General features: G+C 41.1%; 1 protein-coding gene across 1 annotated transcript; it reads left to right on the forward strand.

Moving 5' to 3' along the window:
• The first annotated feature begins 904 nt into the window (after window positions 1-904).
• Window positions 905-20,127, forward strand: LOC308081013 (myelin-oligodendrocyte glycoprotein-like). Its single transcript, XM_080457421.1, has 7 exons — window positions 905-1,072; window positions 13,237-13,326; window positions 14,540-14,884; window positions 15,174-15,205; window positions 16,480-16,522; window positions 17,630-17,758; window positions 17,921-20,127. The coding sequence occupies exons 2-7, from the start codon at window positions 13,245-13,247 to the stop codon at window positions 17,971-17,973; spliced, it is 684 nt and encodes a 227-aa protein (XP_080313547.1). The 5' UTR covers window positions 905-1,072; window positions 13,237-13,244; the 3' UTR covers window positions 17,974-20,127.
• Window positions 20,128-20,588: the final 461 nt, after the last annotated feature.

The following is a 20,588-nucleotide window of genomic DNA, read 5'->3' on the forward strand; positions in this document are numbered from 1 at the left end:
TGTGTGTGTGTGTGTGTGTGTGTGTGTGTGTGTGTGTGTGTGTGTGTGTGTGTGTGTGTGTGTGTGTGTGTGTGTGTGTGTGTGTGTGTGTGTGTTCACAAGGTCTACTAAACTGGAACTCTCATTAAGCACTAAGCTTGTTTAAGATGAGACCCCCATGCACACAAATCATGATGAAATATAAGGCAGATAGATATACACACTACTATACAGAATGTCATACAATCAGCTTTCAGGCTACTGGTATGAAGAGAGAAAAAATATATATATATACAAAAGAGGAAAATGAAGGAGGGGGGGGGGTAGGGGGGGTTAGCCTGGTAAACCCTCCCTCCGGAGGGTTTACCAGGCTAAGGGGGGTAGGTTAAGACTTAGACAGGGGCCATTTTCGAATTGCAGCCTCCTGAAGGTGTATCTTTAGGGCAGTTTTGAAAGTGAGTAGGGTTTTACACTCCTTTACTCCTTTTGGTAGGGCATTCCACATTATGTGTGTGTGTGTGTGTGTGTGTGTGTGTGTGTGTGTGTGTGTGTGTGTGTGTGTGTGTGTGTGTGTGTGTGTGTGTGTGTGTGTGTGTGTGTGTGTGTGTGTGTGTGTCTGTGCGCGTGCACGCAAAGTAGCTAAAAGTTTAGCACAGGAGGCAGGTGACAGACAGACATGCGCACAGCTTACGTGGAGAGACAGAGTAGAGAGAGAGAGAGAGAGAGAGAGAGAGAGAGAGAGAGAGAGATAGAGAGAGAGAGAGATACGCAGTACTGCTCCTGCTCCGCCCTGTTGCACTTCCTGTACCCATTGATTCTTCTGCATGGCACCATAGCGGAATACTCTCTGCATTGTTTGCAATCTACACTAACTTTAAGCGACTTTTTTCCCCCGCTGCAAGTCTAGCCTCATAACAACGCTGAAAATAGAATGCCTTTCTGTTTTTTGGAGCAAGTCCAAGATTTGGAATGCTGAATAACCGTTTGTAGCTGTAAAGTCTATATAACTGCTTGGATACTTCATGGAAAGCGTGGATGTTGGATTAGCTTCACACACTCATTCAACATAATTATTCATCTTCATTCAACTACAGTAAGTTACTTTTGTCCTTCTTTGTCTTTTTTATTCAGATATTTATGGAGAAACATTCCCAGATAAAGTAGTTGGTTTTGAAGGCTGCATGATTCTTGATTCATACTTCGCCGTATCAGTGAAATAACAGACATACAAGCTCACAACTCGTTGTGCGTGCAATGCGTTGTGAGCTTGTAGATCTGCTATTTTCGGCGCTCGAGTCCGTCGTGTGACGGAGGATAAATTAGGCTTTTCGTCAGGTGTCATGCTGAAGAGGCAGGGATTCCCCGACACGAGAGAGGCGGCTATTGCAACAGAATCCTCCAGAGACATTAGAGGCGGTCTAAGCAATAGAATATGCCTACGCCCCTCTAACAAAAAGGTTCAACGCTTCCTTGCGAGTCGCGACTTACTTCATACACTTCCACTCGATGCAGATCAAAGGAGCAAGTCAACTATTAGAGAGCAGTAGTTAACTTTAAGCGATTGTTTTTAGCAGCCCCTCTGCCAGTCTAGTCTCATAACAACGAGGGGAAAAGATGAAAATAGAATTGACCTTTATTTTTTTTTGGAGCAAGTCCAAGATTTGGAATGCTGAATAACTGTTAGTAGCCGTAATGTACAGATGTGAATCTATAGTTCACATGCATTAGAATTATACCTGTGGTCAACAGATGGCAGTGCAGTGCAGCCATAGTGCAGAGATACACAGCCTTGACCTTGTGCACTAGGCAACTACCACCAGCAATGTACAGACATGCCACCCATTCCTATCACTGTCTCCTCCTCCTCCTCCTCCTCCTGTGTGCACGTACTTGAATAAACTGGACAGAACTGTAATCCATCGTCCTGCCTGGTGTTTACTGATCGTTACAGTATAGCTACCAAAGTCTGTAGCTATAACTGCTTGGATACTTCAATGGAAACCGTGGATGTTGGATTAGCTACACACATTCATTCAACATAATTATTCATCGTCATTCTTCAGTAAGTTACTTTTGTCCTTCTTTCAGTTCTTTGTCTTTTTTATTCAGATATTTATGGAGAAAAACATCCCCAGATAAAGTAGTTGGTCAGAGTTGTCTTTAAAGTTTGTGATTTTAAATGGAATAGCCCGCGGACTCATTACAGCCGGCCTGAGCCGGGAGCTTTAATTATTAGAATAATTTAAACCGGGGGGTTTGAAAGCTGCATGATTATTGATTCTAGTTCGCCTACGGTGTCGTGCAGTGAAATAGCAGACCATCAAGCTCACCCCACTGAGCATTTTTCGGGCTATAGCCTACTATTAGATGTGTAAACGGCTATAACTGGTCTAAAAGTGAAAGTTCTTTAAACTTGAAACAACTGCTAGGTGTAGAAGCTTAAAAAAAACTTTCACTTTAGACCAGTTATAACCCAGACCACTATGGCTCACTGGGACAACTCGTTGTGCATGCAATGCCTTGTGAGCTTGTAGATCTGCTATTTTCGGCGCTCAACACCGTCGTGTGGCGGAGCATAAATTCGGCTTTTCGTCTGGTGGGTGGTAGGCCTTTTGAGGCAGGGATTCCCCGACACAAGAGAACTATAGGCGGTCTAAGCAGCAGAATAGGCTACGCCCCTCTAACAAAAAGCTTCAACGCTTCCTGTTCCCTGTGACTTCATTCCACTCGATGCAGATCAAAGGAGCAAGTCGCTATTAGGGAGCAGTAGTTCAGTTCATTTTCTTTATTGTGTGTTTTATGTTTATGCTGTAGCGGACATGGGGTAATAATTATGGGAAACAATAATGATAATTATGAAAATATTGAAAATATTTTCTGAAAAATCAAAATATGAATTTTCACCAAAAATTAAGGAATTGTGCAAATTAAGGGATTAATTTGCACCTCAACACAACCATGAAAAAGGCTACGCAAGAATCTTTGACACAGTATGATGCATGGGTTCTGGTTAGGGAATAATTGGAAATATTTGCTTTGAAATCACTTGGAAAAAGGACCTTCGTTTATATCAAAATAAGGTGTTTATTAAGATAAATCCTAGGATAATAAAACAACCAATGAAATGGGGAAAAGAACAATAGATCAGTACTTCATAAGGTGATGAAACCGGTTAAAATCTCAACAATATACAACATAACAGATCTACAATCTAATCAGATCGAATGGCCACATTTTAATATACTAAAGGAGAAGAAGGGATTAAAGTCATAACGAAAAGAGAAAGATCAATGATCAAAAATAGCTAATCTGCCCTCAAAACTACACTCAGTTGCCACCCCACATGTGAAATGCATTATGCTCGCCTGTCCATTGGGGGAGGGGCGAAGATGATTCTTTGGTCTCTGGTGGAGAGACCATGAGGCTGTGGCTAGCAGGTTTAGCTAGTGTCCAGGCAGTTGTCATCTAGGAGCATCTGGCTTTGGCTGGAGAGCGTCCTCAGTCTCCACTCAACTCGGATTGAGGAGACAGGATGTGTGGCTTTTGGCCCACGTGTTAGAAGGAGCGGAGCAGCTTTTCAGCAGGAGCAGGAGCAGGAGCAGGCATCTGGCTTTGGCTGGACGTAGGCCCGTGGTTCTTCTCGTGGGGTGGACCTGAGGCGTTGGCTAGCATGGATAGCTAGTGTCTGTGCAGTAGTGTAGAACAGGGTGTCACCCGTGTGGAGAGGGGGAAGGGACTTCTCGTCGACCTTCTGTTGTTGCGTTGTCGTCAGGAGAGAAGCGTGGGGGGATTTGGCACCCCGGAGAGAGCAGAAAGAAGGGACTCAGGGATGAGTCGACCCCCTGGTCATCGAGAGCGTGGTGGAAGAGAGAGAGAGAACTGGGTGACCAGTCCTCTTTATAGTTGGAAGGAGGGGTCTTCCTCCTTCTTGGCCCATTGGGGGCGTGTTGAAGGCGGCTGTGTGTGGCAACCTTCCTTACTATTATGAAAAACTAAACTTATCTGCTAAGTACCTTGGGGATTTCCTATTAATCCATTGGACTGGATATTTGGAATCACAATGAATTAAGAATTGTCTAGGTATTAAACATGACCGCATTATATCAACTAGGGAGCCGGTAAGCATTGAAGCCTAGTTAACAAGAGAAGCATCACATTTAAAAACACAAAAGTTCATATTATTGTTGTAGTCCTTGTACAGGACAATAATTATATATTTTAAAGTGACAAAACATGACACAGTTTATTCACATTCGCTTGTTTGCTCATTGTCTTGTGCTCAGTTAGTGTGTCACTGTGCTTGGTGACGACATTCCAACATGTCGTAAAAGTCCCAATTCTCTTATCTGCTAGCAAGGCAGAGAGAGAGAGAGAGAAAGCAAGTCTCTGACGACATTCCATTGGGCAATAAAAGCTTCCCTTTATCTCAAAACATACAGGATGCTTTAGAGCTCTGCGTCCAAAGGGGGAGGGGGGGGGTCTTTGCGATGAGGGTCCACTTGGTTATGAACTGGAAACCATATTTAATTTGCCTTCTATGTTCATACTTGGTCCGCCATCATCTCTACAGACCTCCCCTAGTTATCAATGTCAGACGAAACGGAACGTTGACGTCACGACCTTTGATAACACAAAAGAAAATGTGAGAGGACAACAGGAACATAGAAATCATAGCATCTGCATTCACATGTCAATGGCAACTCTTTCATTAAGCTGATCTAGTGACACTGGATCCGACTGTTTGAAAGAAAATTACCTATTAGGCATTGGCAGTCACTGTCTGACTCCTATTTTCTGAGAGGGCTTTTAGGATAATCACAAACACCTAAGAAAACATTATAAATCAGAGAACAAAAAGGGAAAAACTCCTAAACATGCACACAACGATTATATGTAGTTTTGTCTTCACAGGTAGGCTTTGGGTTACCTATAGTGAAATGGGCCTAAGTGTACTGCTCACGATGGTGTGAGTGGAAATGTGGCGGTACAGGTACAGGTTAAAGTTTGTATGGTTTTTAGCTAAGGTTAAGAAGTTGCTGCAGATTTGAGAACCTATATAACAAGTGTCTTGCTCCTCCCCTTAGTCACATCCTGTGTGCAGAGACAATAATTTCTATATAGCTGAATTGACTGAACAACACTACAAGTCTTAGTTGGTCCAGTTCCTGTTAACTGGGTTCTTGTAGCAACCATCATACATCACTATCAGTGTAATACACTTTTGGTAGGATAAAGAGGGGAAATCACACTAAATGTGGGTGGAGTTACAGTGTACTTTGTTAGTAGCATGCTTTTAATCCACCTAGGGTTAGTAAAATATTCAAGCACACAAACCAGACAGTGTTCATTATCATAGAATGACTGAGGAGGTTAGTTAGGTGAGACACAAAATGAACTTGTTAAGCGTCTTGGGGAGAGGCCATGTTATTTTGAGTAACCTGATCTACCTTTTATGAACACATTTGACTGTTGACTCTTTACTATTTTACCAGTTTGATGGGGTGCATTTATACATTTGTTTGTATGTCAATGCAGTTTTGCTGCATGTCTATAAACATTGCAACCTGTTAACGCCGAAAACAACAGACATATATATATACCGGACCCCCCTGATGTTACAGATGAAACACGAACTGTTGTGAAGTGATGTCATCTGAAACATACATTGAGAATAGTCACCGTGGTTTTGGTTTTTATCAAGGTGAGCTAAACGCGATTAGGACTTCTCCAATTCTTGTTGTCACGGACTGGGCTTGAATTTTGTGTGGCAGCGTGTGCGCGTGCCTTTCTTTGCCGTCGTGATTGTTTGGGGGTCTCAGCTGGGAGCTGTTTTACACACTCAACAGGGTTCTCATGTTTTGTCCCAGAGTTATCCCGTGAGGGAGGGCGACCGCGGTCGTTTGAGGAGGACCGAGCACATCTCCAGGAGGGAGCTTGGTGGTCGTCCCCCCTGTATAAACCATGGTCGTCCTGTCTCTTGGGCTGCCAACTATCGATTTGGGCGTCAACAATTTTATGCGATGCCCTTTGAGGTTCATTGCATTCTCTATCAAAAGCTTGCCGTGCCAGATTGCGTAAATCAGCTGCACGCTTTTTAGAATTGATTCCAATAGGAATGTGCCTTTTAATGGAAGGGTGTAAATTATTCAAGAACAAATCCTTGAAATTCACATTTTCCTCCATATCCGGGACATTTTTGTTACCAAAAAATGCAATCCTCAAACGGTTATAAAAGAGATTAACTTTTTCACCTTCGTGTTGACAGACGGACACGGCGGACAAGAGACCTCCTAAAGCTCGGTGGTCAGCAAATTCTTCAATTATCGCTTGACACAGAACGGGCCAATTTGCTCGGACCTCGTCTGTCTGTCGCCTGATAAAACCAGTTACCTCGCGGTTTGCGGTTTGATAAATCAATTTAACCTTGGTATCTGTGTCACTTACACCACATTCTGCTAAGTGATAATCTATATCATCTAAGTAAATGTGTGTGTCTTTAGATTCACCGGGCTTTGGGTCGAAATTTGGGATGAATTTCGCAACTTTGGCTAAGTCGGTATTACTCAGCAGATGTGCCGGCTCGCACCCCCCCGTGGTTTGAGGTAGGGGTACTGGTGCATTCAATGCTGCATAACCCCAGGCATATGGCTCGAGGGCAGGTTGCCCGACCGCCGGAGGTATGTTCTGAAAAGATTGGAAAGACGGTAACATGGCGGGCAAGCCATTTGAGGCGTGTCCTTGGACATAGTGTTCAGCTCGAATGGGTGGTCTATCTACCAGAGGCTGCTGCTTTGTCACAGGGTAATGATCATAGTGAGGCTGACCAGAGAGTGCTTGTGATTGGCCTTGGAGGTCATGGAACCTTTTAGCAAAGTCATTCTCACTGATCCAATCACCCTTCTCGAGGAGCTCAGTTCTATCCTGCAATTGAGTGACACTGTCTTGTGCTATTTGTAACTTGACACTGTTTTGCATGAAGTTTTCTGCGATGAGCAGTTGTAGTTCACTGACAGTGTCTTGCAGTTGACCAATTTGCTGTTTGGCTAAGGTTATCTCACCATTTTGTTGCGTTTTCGCTTGCTCCAATCCTATGTTAAGGTTCTGTAGCATGGTGATGTAACCTGTTGCCGCATTCAGCATAGCTGTGTGCTGTTGTGTGGCCTGTACGGCTGCATCCAACATTGCAGTTTGCTGTTTTATTTGGTGTTGTGCCACTTCTAACTGAGTATTTTGCTGGCCTAAATCGGTTCTCAGCATTGTGTTGGTTTGTAGAGCACACCCCGTCTGTTCTATGTCTGTTTGACCTTTAGCTGTTTTAAAAGGTGTAACCAGGTGACATGCTCCAGTCTGACTCATATCTCTATCAAAGTCAAATTGAACAGTGTCTTGCAGTTTAGGGTCAAGGCTGTCTGTTAGAAACTCCAAGGCACGTTTTATTGTGTATACAATTGAGTGTAACACGTGACGTAGCCCTTTTAAAGGATCTACGTATATTAAAACTAACCCCAATATCACTGTAAACAATGTTATTAACTGCCCGATTATATCGGTGTAGCTGGGTGGAGTGGAGGGCTCAGACATCTTGTTGCGTTACTCGCTCTTTCTATGACTAATCAGTCGGACTCGACAGGGAAGTCTCACTTATGGGAAGTAAACTCCAAAAATTAATCCAAAAAAAAACTTCAATAAAATAAAAAAAAAAAAAAAAAATTCAATTTTTAAATTTTTTCTTTTTTTTTTTTTATTCAAATAATTTTATCCATTTATAAAAACCTCAGAATAAACGTGAACAATCTGCAGAGTATCTTTAGAAACCGGAACATTGAAAAATTTCCGGGAATTATAGCCGAAAATACTCTGCAATCGCTAGACTTATTGTGTTTCTTCTACAAAAGGGGAAATAATTTGTACAATACTACAGGTTAGTCTTAGAATAGAGTTAGAACGAGAAACTATACCCAAACTCAAAGTGTATTAACCTTTAAATAACATCGGCCCTTTACCATAGAAGTGTTTACACTGCCAAAGTATGGACTATTAGTTACTACAAGCCAGTCACTAGTATGAACAAAACAAAGGTGGTCTACTGTTTGTCTCTGCCTGTGGTTTTATGACATGCAAGACAAGGACCAGGCTTCCTCGCCCCCCCCCCTTCTGTTCCTGTTTAAGGGGTGTTCAAAAGGGGATGGGCTAGGTATGTGTGTACCGCTATGTGTCACTAAGTTACAACTGGCGCACAAGTCTGCTTGTATCCAGTTAAAAAAATAAGTGTGACAGTCTCACTTCTACCTACCAACTTTAGCAGTTTAATTATTGGTAGTTATTGGTTACACTAAGGATTAGTGATTTTGTTTTTACTCTACAGGAAGTGAAGAATGCTGTATTTCAAACTTCCTCACAATGGAGAGGGGCATCCAGTAATTACAATATCAAACTAAATTCAATGCAGATATATTAATCAATGTATCAAATGTAGGATATTTTGACATTACTATTCTAGTAACGGATTTGTTCACGCCACTAGTGTATACACACGGAGGGAGACTCCATGGACTTAAATTTAGCTCTTTGTCAGATCGCTATTCCAACAGGCTTGATGATTCCGCAAGACCCCTAACTCACGAGCTTCAGATTATTCTGCAAGTTGGCCACTAGATGACGCCAGCATGAGTTCTCTAAATATCTGTGGGGGTGGAGAGAAGGGGCACGGTTAAAGTGCCCTTTGTTCTCTTATCACCACAGGAATTTAGATGTTCAGGAGGGAGACCTATTTTAAACAAAAGATTTTCTCTGGCAATTTTTCCAAGATTTCCAAATTTTCCAATCATTCTCTAACCAGACATCAGGGACTGTGCCTCACAACGGGGCACCACTTTATGTAGCGGACATGGGGTAATAATTATGGGAAACAATAATGATAATTATGAAAATATTGAAAATATTTTCTGAAAAATCAAAATATGAATTTTCACCAAAAATTAAGGAATTGTGCAAATTAAGGGATTAATTTGCACCTCAACACAACCATGAAAAAGGCTACGCAAGAATCTTTGACACAGTATGATGCATGGGTTCTGGTTAGGGAATAATTGGAAATATTTGCTTTGAAATCACTTGGAAAAAGGACCTTCGTTTATATCAAAATAAGGTGTTTATTAAGATAAATCCTAGGATAATAAAACAACCAATGAAATGGGGAAAAGAACAATAGATCAGTACTTCATAAGGTGATGAAACCGGTTAAAATCTCAACAATATACAACATAACAGATCTACAATCTAATCAGATCGAATGGCCACATTTTAATATACTAAAGGAGAAGAAGGGATTAAAGTCATAACGAAAAGAGAAAGATCAATGATCAAAAATAGCTAATCTGCCCTCAAAACTACACTCAGTTGCCACCCCACATGTGAAATGCATTATGCTCGCCTGTCCATTGGGGGAGGGGCGAAGATGATTCTTTGGTCTCTGGTGGAGAGACCATGAGGCTGTGGCTAGCAGGTTTAGCTAGTGTCCAGGCAGTTGTCATCTAGGAGCATCTGGCTTTGGCTGGAGAGCGTCCTCAGTCTCCACTCAACTCGGATTGAGGAGACAGGATGTGTGGCTTTTGGCCCACGTGTTAGAAGGAGCGGAGCAGCTTTTCAGCAGGAGCAGGAGCAGGAGCAGGCATCTGGCTTTGGCTGGACGTAGGCCCGTGGTTCTTCTCGTGGGGTGGACCTGAGGCGTTGGCTAGCATGGATAGCTAGTGTCTGTGCAGTAGTGTAGAACAGGGTGTCACCCGTGTGGAGAGGGGGAAGGGACTTCTCGTCGACCTTCTGTTGTTGCGTTGTCGTCAGGAGAGAAGCGTGGGGGGATTTGGCACCCCGGAGAGAGCAGAAAGAAGGGACTCAGGGATGAGTCGACCCCCTGGTCATCGAGAGCGTGGTGGAAGAGAGAGAGAGAACTGGGTGACCAGTCCTCTTTATAGTTGGAAGGAGGGGTCTTCCTCCTTCTTGGCCCATTGGGGGCGTGTTGAAGGCGGCTGTGTGTGGCAACCTTCCTTACTATTATGAAAAACTAAACTTATCTGCTAAGTACCTTGGGGATTTCCTATTAATCCATTGGACTGGATATTTGGAATCACAATGAATTAAGAATTGTCTAGGTATTAAACATGACCGCATTATATCAACTAGGGAGCCGGTAAGCATTGAAGCCTAGTTAACAAGAGAAGCATCACATTTAAAAACACAAAAGTTCATATTATTGTTGTAGTCCTTGTACAGGACAATAATTATATATTTTAAAGTGACAAAACATGACACAGTTTATTCACATTCGCTTGTTTGCTCATTGTCTTGTGCTCAGTTAGTGTGTCACTGTGCTTGGTGACGACATTCCAACATGTCGTAAAAGTCCCAATTCTCTTATCTGCTAGCAAGGCAGAGAGAGAGAGAGAGAAAGCAAGTCTCTGACGACATTCCATTGGGCAATAAAAGCTTCCCTTTATCTCAAAACATACAGGATGCTTTAGAGCTCTGCGTCCAAAGGGGGAGGGGGGGGTCTTTGCGATGAGGGTCCACTTGGTTATGAACTGGAAACCATATTTAATTTGCCTTCTATGTTCATACTTGGTCCGCCATCATCTCTACAATGCTCATATACAGCATAGATTATTATCTCCCAGGCTGAGTCTGTAAGCTAACGGGATACTTCCAAATGGAAACCGACGTGGTTGGTTGGTTGATTCGCTACACACATTCAACATACCAATCTGACTTCTTCAGTAAAAATGTTGTCCTTTTTTGTCCTTGATTCAGATATTTATGGAGAAAGACATTAGCAGCTAAAGTAGTTCGGTCAGAGTGTTCTTTAAAGTCCGTGATTTTAAATAGAATAGTCCGTGGGTGCCTGAATTGTAAGCGGATTAATAGAAAAAGTATTAAAGCCAGGAGCTTTAATTAGCTTTAATTATTAGAATAATTTAAAACGTTTTTTTTTTCTCCAAGCGTGTAGTGTTACTGAAGAGACGTCAGTGCGTTGGCAACTGCCTATCAGTCTGTCTGCTTGCCTGCCTGTCTGTCTGCTTGCCTGTCTGTCTGTCTGCCTGCCTGCCTGTCTGCTTGCCTGCCTGCCTGGAGGGGTGACCTTTTTGTTGGAGGGGCGGATTCATTCTGCCTCTCTCCCTCCCCCTCGGGCGGGATTTATATTGCTTAGCCCGCTCATTTTGTGTAGGATATCATGTATATATTTATTATTTAAAAATGTTTAGTCTCTGCCCTTTTTTTTCTCAATAAAAACATCAATTAATCAATGAATAATCCAATCAAGTCCAGTAATGGAGCAGCATAATCATACAGCACACACTAATGAAATGAACTAATACGCACCTTAGTAGTTGACTTGCTTCTTCATCAGTCCTGTGCGACTGTCAGTGAGTCCTGACTCCTGTGCGACTGAGGACACAGCGAAACAAGTTCAACCTTTTTGTTAGAGGGGCGGGCTTCTATGGTTTAACCCGCCTCACTCACACACACACACACACACACACACACACACACACACACACACACACACAAAGAGTAGAGAGATAGGGAGAGGCAGGATAAACCATTGAATAACGCCCCTATTTCTCTGTGAGAGACAGTGTGTGATAATACCAATAATGTATTATTATTAGAAATATGACTAGGCCTGTTGTACTAATCTTGTTGTATCATATTTCCACAACTCTCACTGTCTGTTAACAGAGCTGAATAAACACAATACACACACACACTAATGAAAGTAAATAGCTATAGCTCTCTGCTTGCTTAGTTGACTTGCTCCAAAATCTGTTCTGTCGAACTGAACATGCAGAGAACGAGTTCAACCTTTTTGTCAGAGGGGCGGGGTTCTATAGTTTAGCCTGCCTCTCTCTCTCTCTCTCTCTCTCTCTCTCTCTCTCTCTCTCTCTCTCTCTCTCTCTCTCTCTCTCTCTCTCTCTCTCTCTCTCTCTCTCTCTCTCTCTCTCTCTCTCTCTCTCTCTCTCTCTCTGTGTGTCAGGATTCTGTTGCTTAGCCCGCCCTGCTCGGCCATTCACCACTCCTACAGTGAGCATAATAGACAGATTCTCTCCAGATATGTGGAATAATTTATTAATTGTACAACATTTTGCCCTGATCATTTGTATTATATGGTTGCTATACCAGTAGTGCTACATATGTATATGTTAATTTAACTGGACAGTGGGAGTTGTGGAAATGTAATCGTACAGTAGGTTGTCCCGGCCTAGAGTCGTATGCACTGGGTGAGTGCGTTTCATTCAAATGAATGGGGGCCATTTCAGAGCATGTGAAGCAGTGAAGGTGTTACGCTCATATTGTCATTTGTCACACAACCAAATACATGGGTGGTTATGGTGGGTTCAGTTTCATTAGTGTGTGTTTTATGTTTATTCTGCTCTGTTAATAGATGATGAGAGTTGTGGAATATCATATACTGTGAGAGAGAGGGGCGTCTTTTTTTTTTTTATGTTGGGATTGCAGTACAAGTTGTTTTGTACACAGACAAAGTAAAGCAGCACTATGTAACTTTTTTAATTAATAAAATGTAATTTTGTCCAATCCGTATGGTAGAGTATGTTAATACAATATAACTTATATAATTGGGGTGGTTCTATTTTGTCTCCTTGCTCTTCTATTGAGACATTTAGATCGTGTCAAAGGTCATGTCTCACCTAGACACATGATCTGACAAAAAGTCTGACCTGATGGACGGTCAAGATTCAATTTATCCCCTGAGCAAGCAGGCAGGCTTTATTAGCTCACTGGTAAACATTTCAGCACTTACGCAGGAAACCGGCTTCAAATCCAGGGTAGAAGAGGAAAGTTACATACAGTAGTGCTGCTTTAAGGGAAAATTGTAAGAAAATGGGATATTAATGGACCATTTGTAACAATAAGGACTTAGAGACTGGAATTATGATCAGGACAGAAATGTGGACTGAATGAAAAGCATTGAAATGTATTATGTTTTTTTTCTGGCAAGGCAATCCCGAACTAAAAATGTGAATTATGAAAAAATATAAAACCACAGTGGTGAAAAGTAACTAAGTACTTTTATTATAGTACTGTACTTTAGTAAAATATTTAGGTACTTTTTACGTTACTTGAGTATTTTGATTCTTCCATCATTTGTACTTCTACTCCACGACATATCAGAGGCAAATATTGTACTTTGTTTTTAATACTCGTACATGGTAATTAAGTTTCTTTCTTTCTTTCTTTCCTTAGATGTGAAGATGGAGTACCCACATAAGATCTACCCTAAGAGACATTCCTCAAGACTACTCATTCTTCTGTATCTGGTCTGCTACACTAGAGGTAAACGTAAGGGAGCTCCATGTAGTCACCTTATTCCTGGCCACGCCCACCGCTTCCGCTCTAATGTACGGGGAAAATAGAAGTTTTTCTGAAAACTTGGTTTAGGATTTAGAACATTTTAAAATCGGCCTCAGGTCTTAATGGGTTATTTCCTAATTTCCTGATTTTGCCTGAAGGACCCCCAGATTAATATGTATTTGTCCGCAGAATCTCATCTGAAAATATCTCTTGCCGGGGACCTCCATACAAGATATATGTTTCAAAAATATTTAAAATATTTCATTTGCATGCAAGTGGCGTAAGTGTAATTGTAAATATATGATGCGTATGAAAAGAAAGCCTGCCAGGTATAACGTTAAGGCGTTAATAAGGTGACGTCATTGATGGAGCTCTTTCCTGCAGGAGTTAACGAGCATAGCTTTTTCAATCAATCAAACTACAATAATAAGTACTATCTGTCACCCTTATATGTGTGTGAAGGATATAACACATAAGCAAGCTGTGACACTTACAGTAGATGGAATGTTACATTATTTGTTTTGCTTACTTTGCTTACTTTTACGACTGTCTAGTTTAATTGTTTTATTGGCTTGCAGATGGAGTACTGTTTTTATTCAGTGTTCATATGTGTTAATTGGATGATGTATTTGTACTGTATTAGCCATACTGGTGACAGTAGATTTATAGTGTTGTCTGTTGACAATTTGTTGATCTATGCCCGATTCAGTTCCTTTAATATGTAACTCTGTGGTATAAAGGATTGACTGGTATCATTCCCATAGTGTCCCAACTTCGCCTATGCACACACACACACACACACACACACACACACACACACACACACACACACACACACACACACACACACACACACACACACACACACACACACACACACACACACACACACACACGTCATTGATCAATTATCCCCCAAATCAAATGTTGTGGAACAGAGAAATCTGGAAATATTCTTACTCGGACTCAGACTACAAGTTTGAAAGAATGAAACTCTGGATCATCTTGGATGATTAAATGCCTTTTTATTTAAGTTTTGTCCAAGATGCCCGAGTGCTTCGTTCGTCTTGTCTGCTTATGTGTCCCGCTTCTATGATGCACCGGACCTGCCATTAACTTTGATGTGCTTTTTTACTACCAAATTAATTAAGTATTGAAGCTAGAGAGTATTTAAAGTCTTATCTTATGTTAGCAGGTGATTGTCTGCTAGTGTATACATCTGTTGGAGATGATGCTGTTCTACCATGTGAAGTTGATCCCAACATTCATCATACCATTGACCCTAACCTGGCTGTACACTGGACCAGACAGGGCCTACCACCTGATCAATATGTTCATTTCCTGAGGGATGGAAAAGACATAGTTGAACTTAAGTATTCTTCCTACAAGGGAAGAACGTCCATCCCCATGGATGAAGTGAAGAAAGGCAACGTGTCCCTCAAACTCTCCAGAGTGAACTCTTCTGATGCAGGAAACTACACATGCTTCATCCCTGGTGATTTCCCAGAAGAAGTCACCATTCAACTCATTGTTGTTCATGGTAAGGCAATACATTTTTGTTTTGAGATTATCGAGAAAGAATGTGTTCGTCTATGATGTCATCTATGATGTCAGTACTATATGCTATTTGTCTCCATATTTCGGCAAGATTTCAGCTGATTCAACCGCCATTGACTTATATTTGATGTACAAGTACCCCCCGGACATGACACGTTATAACAGTATCAGTATATGTGCACTGCATGTCTGAAGTGACATGGTTTAGAAAGAAAGTAGCAGTATAAGCAGTGGTACAAAAGCTTATGAGCTCTTCTTGCTTCTTCCTGCAGGACGTGACATCACAGGACTATCAACTTCTAAGGTGTGTTAAATTCACTTTCATTAATGTGGGTTTTGTGTTTAAGCTGCTCTCCATTCATGGACAGTGAGAGTTGTGGAAATGTGATACGTCAAGATTATTACTAATGTACAGTCATGTACTAGCTATAGGAGCAGGTCTGTTTATGTGAATTGAGATTGGTTATATGGGATTATTGTATGAATAGACACCATATTATTGATTAGAATAAAGTTGCATTGCAAAATGTTGTGTTTCGGAATCGGGAGGTTGGTTCACAAAGATGACAGCAGTTGAGTGCTGTTTGCAAATATTTGATGCAGTGCTAATCCCAAGTGCTAAAGTGCTAACAACAAATGTATGCTATAGAATGGATGTCACTGGTTCACTCTGGACCAGAGCTACAGTTTGAAATAGAAATGAGGGCGGCTTCCCCCTCAGCTTCCCCCTGTGACTGTGGTCAAAACTTAGGTTCTCTCACAAACACAATATCTAAATATCTAAAGAGCCCAAATCAGAAAATGATCGGGCCAATCAGTGACTGCGTTTCAACTGCTGTCCGTGCAACAGATTCCTCATACTCGCTCCCTATGGGCCGAAGTCCAGACTGATACCGGGGAGGAACGTGAGAGTGAATCCACGTTATCAGTCTGGCCAATGCCAGTCTACCTCACTGGTAGGTGAGTCTGTAGGATACAACAGCAGTGATAACACATAAATGTGTGTCGGGAGAAAAAGGGGTACAAAAAAGTATAATTGGCTACTTAATTTTTTTAAATGTTTTATAATAATAATACTTGTATTATTTTGACATTAAACTTGACGTTGAAGTAATGTCATGTCCTTTGATAGCGGTGGGAATTCTACCATTATCACAGTTGTTATAGAGGCAGTATTTTAACAGGTAAAACAGGAGAAAAAAAGGAAATGTATTGTAGCGTGTGGCATCACCTAGATGGTGAATCAAGAGATCAGAGATACTCTTTGGTGGCCAACTGAACCAGGTTTATTCCCTGCCAGGAACTTTGGAATGAATTAGAACACCAAATGAGCAAGGCCTAATCCCCAACATCAGTGTCTTGTGGTTAATTCAAGCAATCATGAGCACTGATATGGTCCTCCCTTTCTCCACTATCTCCACTATTACTTGAGGGCTTTTCACTCGTTGGAACATTATGGCATTCGACCACAATAGCTGAGGGCTGTCAACTAGGCTTTATGACTCAGTCTCATAGCGTAGTTGACGGTCCTACATTTCACAAGTTATCTGTTTGTCTTTCTGCTGCAATATACCACAGGCACCTGTTGACAGGTCGCAAGACGGACTCGTTGAAGAAATGAGTGAGTGTATAGATTAGAAAGATACACAATGTATTCATTCTTGATTAGCTTCTATAGTAACTTGCTGTATATGACAACATGCAAATGTTTTACTTCTACCAATAATACTAATAGTGCTCTTACTACTGCTTATGCTACTACTACTTTTACTACCACTTCTACAATTACTGTACTAACATTTAGCATTCATTCAAGCATTTACTGTATACTGTATAGAAACAAAAGCGGTGTGTGTGTGTGTGTGTGTGTGTGTGTGTGTGTGTGTGTGTGTGTGTGTGTGTGTGTGTGTGTGTGTGTGTGTGTGTGTGTGTGTGTGTGTGTGTGTGTGTGTGTGTTTGTGTGAATATATTTGCTTCTTCGTTGCTTTTGAACTCTGATCTTTCCTTCCTCGGCTGCCCAGAAAAACAGAGGGATTAAAGTAAGAGATCAATCTGTAATGTTGCTCTCGTCTTCGCCTGTCGTTTCTGCTTGATCAGGTGCGCTTCCTCTCATCACTTCTTTGGCTGTGGGTGCTCAGCTATAGTCAACACCAGTGCTTGACAGTGTACATTTACTTGAGTGCTGTACATTTTTGGAGTATCTGTACTTTACTTTAGTGTTAGTATTTTTTGGATACCTATTACCTTCACTCCACTGCATTTCAAATACAATATTGTACTGTTTAATCCATTACACAGGAAAAAAGTACATTTTTAATTAACCACTTAAGCTCTGTTTAAAATATAGTGAAAATAGCAATCTACAAGCTCACTGTGAGCTTATTGATCGTCTATTTTCAGTATTATTGTCATTTTTGAAAGTTTCGGGAAAATAAATAAATAAATAAAATCAAGGATTTTCCAAAATGAGTAGCCTGGCTGCTCCAGTACTTAGATTCAAGTACAAATTTGAGTATCTATATACTTTGACTCAAGTACTACTGGGGTTGAGTACTTTGTCCACCAATGCTCAACACTAAACTTAAAAACGTATATGTAACGTGATTATTGAGTTGTATAAATAGTTGATCATATAAGGAGGATGGATGACTGAACCTCTGTTCTTCATCTATCACTTCTCTCTTCCCTCCTCTTCATCTTCATCTGTCATTCTATCTGTTTTCTCCAGCTGGACATTTTCCATGGTGGGGTGGGCTTATCATCATCATCATCATCATCATCATCAGTGGCCTGATTTATTATAAGAGACAAACTTTTGTACCCAATTTCTGCCAAATTCCATCTAGGGTGATCACAGGTACAGAATGCTTCATGTTTGAATTCATATCAACTTACCCAAATATTTTATTGATAACCAATCAATCAATCAATCAATCAATCAGCACATTATAGTAAATACAATCTCTCTCTGTTCTTTCTCTCCTTCTCTGTCTGTCTGTTTCTATCTCTCTGCCTGCAGCTGAGCGTGATGACAAGGAGCACAAACATCAAACACTCCCCATACTGGACTGAACCCGTTTTTATTTATTTGACTAATTTAATGTTGCGTTTTTTATGAAAACGTTGCACTATGTTTGCGGGCATTGGTTGTAAATTAGGTTAACCACTTGAACCCAACTATCCCTATTCTGGGTGGAGCATTCATCGAAAAATAGCCGATCTACAAGCTCACAATGGGTCAAGTTCACAACACTCACAACGTGTAGTCAGATCAGCTTGTTTAGGCATAAGAGCTCTAGTGTAGAAGGGGAAGAAAGAGCAGATCAAATTCAGAGCCAACTCTATGTTTCAGGGGTTAAACATTCAACGTATTAGTCAAGTATTTTTCATTTCAAATGTGAAAAGTCATATTTCATCGAAGTTGTGATCAGTGGTGGACAGTAACTTATGTACTGGAGTATTTGTTATTTGTTTTTTTGCAAGCTGATGACTTTCACTCCGCTACATTTCAAATACAAATATTGTACTTTTGACTCCACTACGTTTCTAGGAAGGGACTCTTGGCACAGAAACGTACACAAACATATTATGAATTTACAACTTTTCAACGATTTCTGAAAATTAATTATTACATTTGAATTCTTGAATATTTACTTGAGTATATACTTTGTCTACCACTGGTTGTGATTTTTAAATGGTTTGTTTGGCTAACATTAATAAGCTGTAATATTGTAGCATCTAGGAGAAAAGGGAACATTGTACTGTAGGGCGGCAGTGACTCCAGAGGTAGAACGGCTGTCTAGCAATCAGAAGGTCACCTAGCTAGTTTGATCCTCTGCTCATCCAGGCTTCATATCGCCCCTGTGCAACACACAAGAGCTGCAACTGCTCCCCCATGTGGTCACTCTGAGCAGCACACTGCTGGGTCAGTACAGAAAAGTAACCCCAGGGATAACTGGAAATGTCCTTCACACTGTACAGCAGCGTTCAGATAGATATGCACTGCAGTTAAGAGTTGTGGGCAGTGGGACTGTTCTCTTACTTGTTCTGGAAAGGAAATTGGTGACGTGTTATTAGGTGTAAGCTATAGCCAAAGGAAGGAAAGAGCAAGAAAAATAAGCTGTCTTTTGCACGTTCCCTTAATGCACTTAATGTTGTGTGTAAAACACAATTGATTGTTTAATATTGTCAATGAATTCAAATATGCTTTACAAAGAAACATGCCTTTCCTTGACTATCATGTTTTGTTTTTAGTTTTTTTTGTCATGGATATGGAGATAATGTGATTCCACTTGCAATTCCTGTATTATGTTACTCTCAACCTTCCTTAGGAACCCCCTTCCTTCTCCCCAGTCTTCTTTTGAAACGCACATGGTATAGGTTGAGAATTTTTAAGCATCTGTTATTTTGGGTGACAAAAGTAATATTACTATATTTCTATATTATGTACTTTTGTATTGCATTGTAGAAACTGCTGGTGTCATGTGTAAATGACGTTACTTATACTGTGATGTAAATACTGCATGCACAGTACAGTGCATATTCTTTATGGTGTTTAGTTGCACTTTCTACAGTATGATCGCGTTTTTTTGTGCCTGTGAGGAGGCGCGCAGCAGCATTCTGAACTAGCTGCAGGCGCCTGAGCAGCGATTGGTCAATACCGGAATAAAGTGCATTACAATAGTCCAGCCTAGATGAAATGAAGGCATGGATAAGCATCTCGAGGTGTTTGGCTGGAAGAAATGCTTTCACCTTGGCAATTAATCGTAGCTGAAAAAAGCTGGATTTGATGACTGAACCAATTTGATTTGTCACGGTCCGCTCCTCAGCCCTTGGACTTTATCTGTGTTTATTACTTTTGGACTTTTACTATGTATTCCTGTTCTGTTTTGGTCTTCTAGTTCTCTGTAGTTTGTTGCCTTGGTGTTATTTGTCTTATTTTGTAGTATCGTTCCTATTGTTTCCTGTCTGCTTAGTTATCCGTACCTGTCTTGTCTAACCAGTCCTGTGATTCCCAGTGTTTCCACCTGTGTCCCCTTAGTCCCCTAGCCTATCCCATTGTTGATTGTCTGTTGTGTTCACCTGTGTCTAGTTAGTCCTTGTCTATATATATGCCTCTGTGTGTGAGGTCTCTTGTCAGTTGGTCATCGTATGTTGATGTGGTTAGTTCTTGTCCCAGTCATTGAGATTTTCTGGTGTATACCTAAGTCTGTGATTCCTTGTGTTTTCCCACTGTGGGGTTTTTGTTAATAAAACCTCCTGAATATTCACTGCTCAGCCTGTATCTGTCGTTCTGCATTTGAGTCCTACACCTCCAGAACCTCATCGTGACATGATTATCAAATTTAAAAGAACTAAGGTTTTTTACAGAGGGGCGGATGTTGGGGGTGAGGCCAGGGTACCAAGGGAAAAGGAGGTGATGATGTTAGCTAAACTAAGACGACTATGTATGGCCATGAACTTAATGAATGAAGTTTGTTACACCTTAACAGACTATATTTCCTATATTTCCAGTATAATGCAAGCATTAGAAAGAAATAAGGGGTCCGTCTGGGGTTCCGTGGTCTAATGCATATCAAATTGGAGGTCCTTGAAAACAAAATGTTGAGAATGTCTGCTAGTGTATATGTTACAGTATGATTGGAGAACCAGTACGATTGAAGAAGGCTCGCTCGTTTTTACCACCC

The sequence above is a fragment of the Gymnoscopelus braueri genome, assembly GCF_963280865.1.
Source record: "Gymnoscopelus braueri genome assembly, contig: SCAFFOLD_156, whole genome shotgun sequence".
Classification (NCBI taxonomy): Eukaryota; Metazoa; Chordata; class Actinopteri; order Myctophiformes; family Myctophidae; genus Gymnoscopelus; species Gymnoscopelus braueri.

Excerpts from the sequence above, each read along its gene's own strand:
- LOC308081013 (XM_080457421.1), top strand. The coding sequence starts at position 13,245 with ATGGAGTACCCACATAAGATCTACCCTAAGAGACATTCCTCAAGACTA. Across the intron at positions 13,327-14,539 it reads TCTGGTCTGCTACACTAGAG|GTGATTGTCTGCTAGTGTAT; the intron begins GTAAACGTAAGG and ends TTATGTTAGCAG. Across the intron at positions 15,206-16,479 it reads CAGGACTATCAACTTCTAAG|GCACCTGTTGACAGGTCGCA; the intron begins GTGTGTTAAATT and ends AATATACCACAG.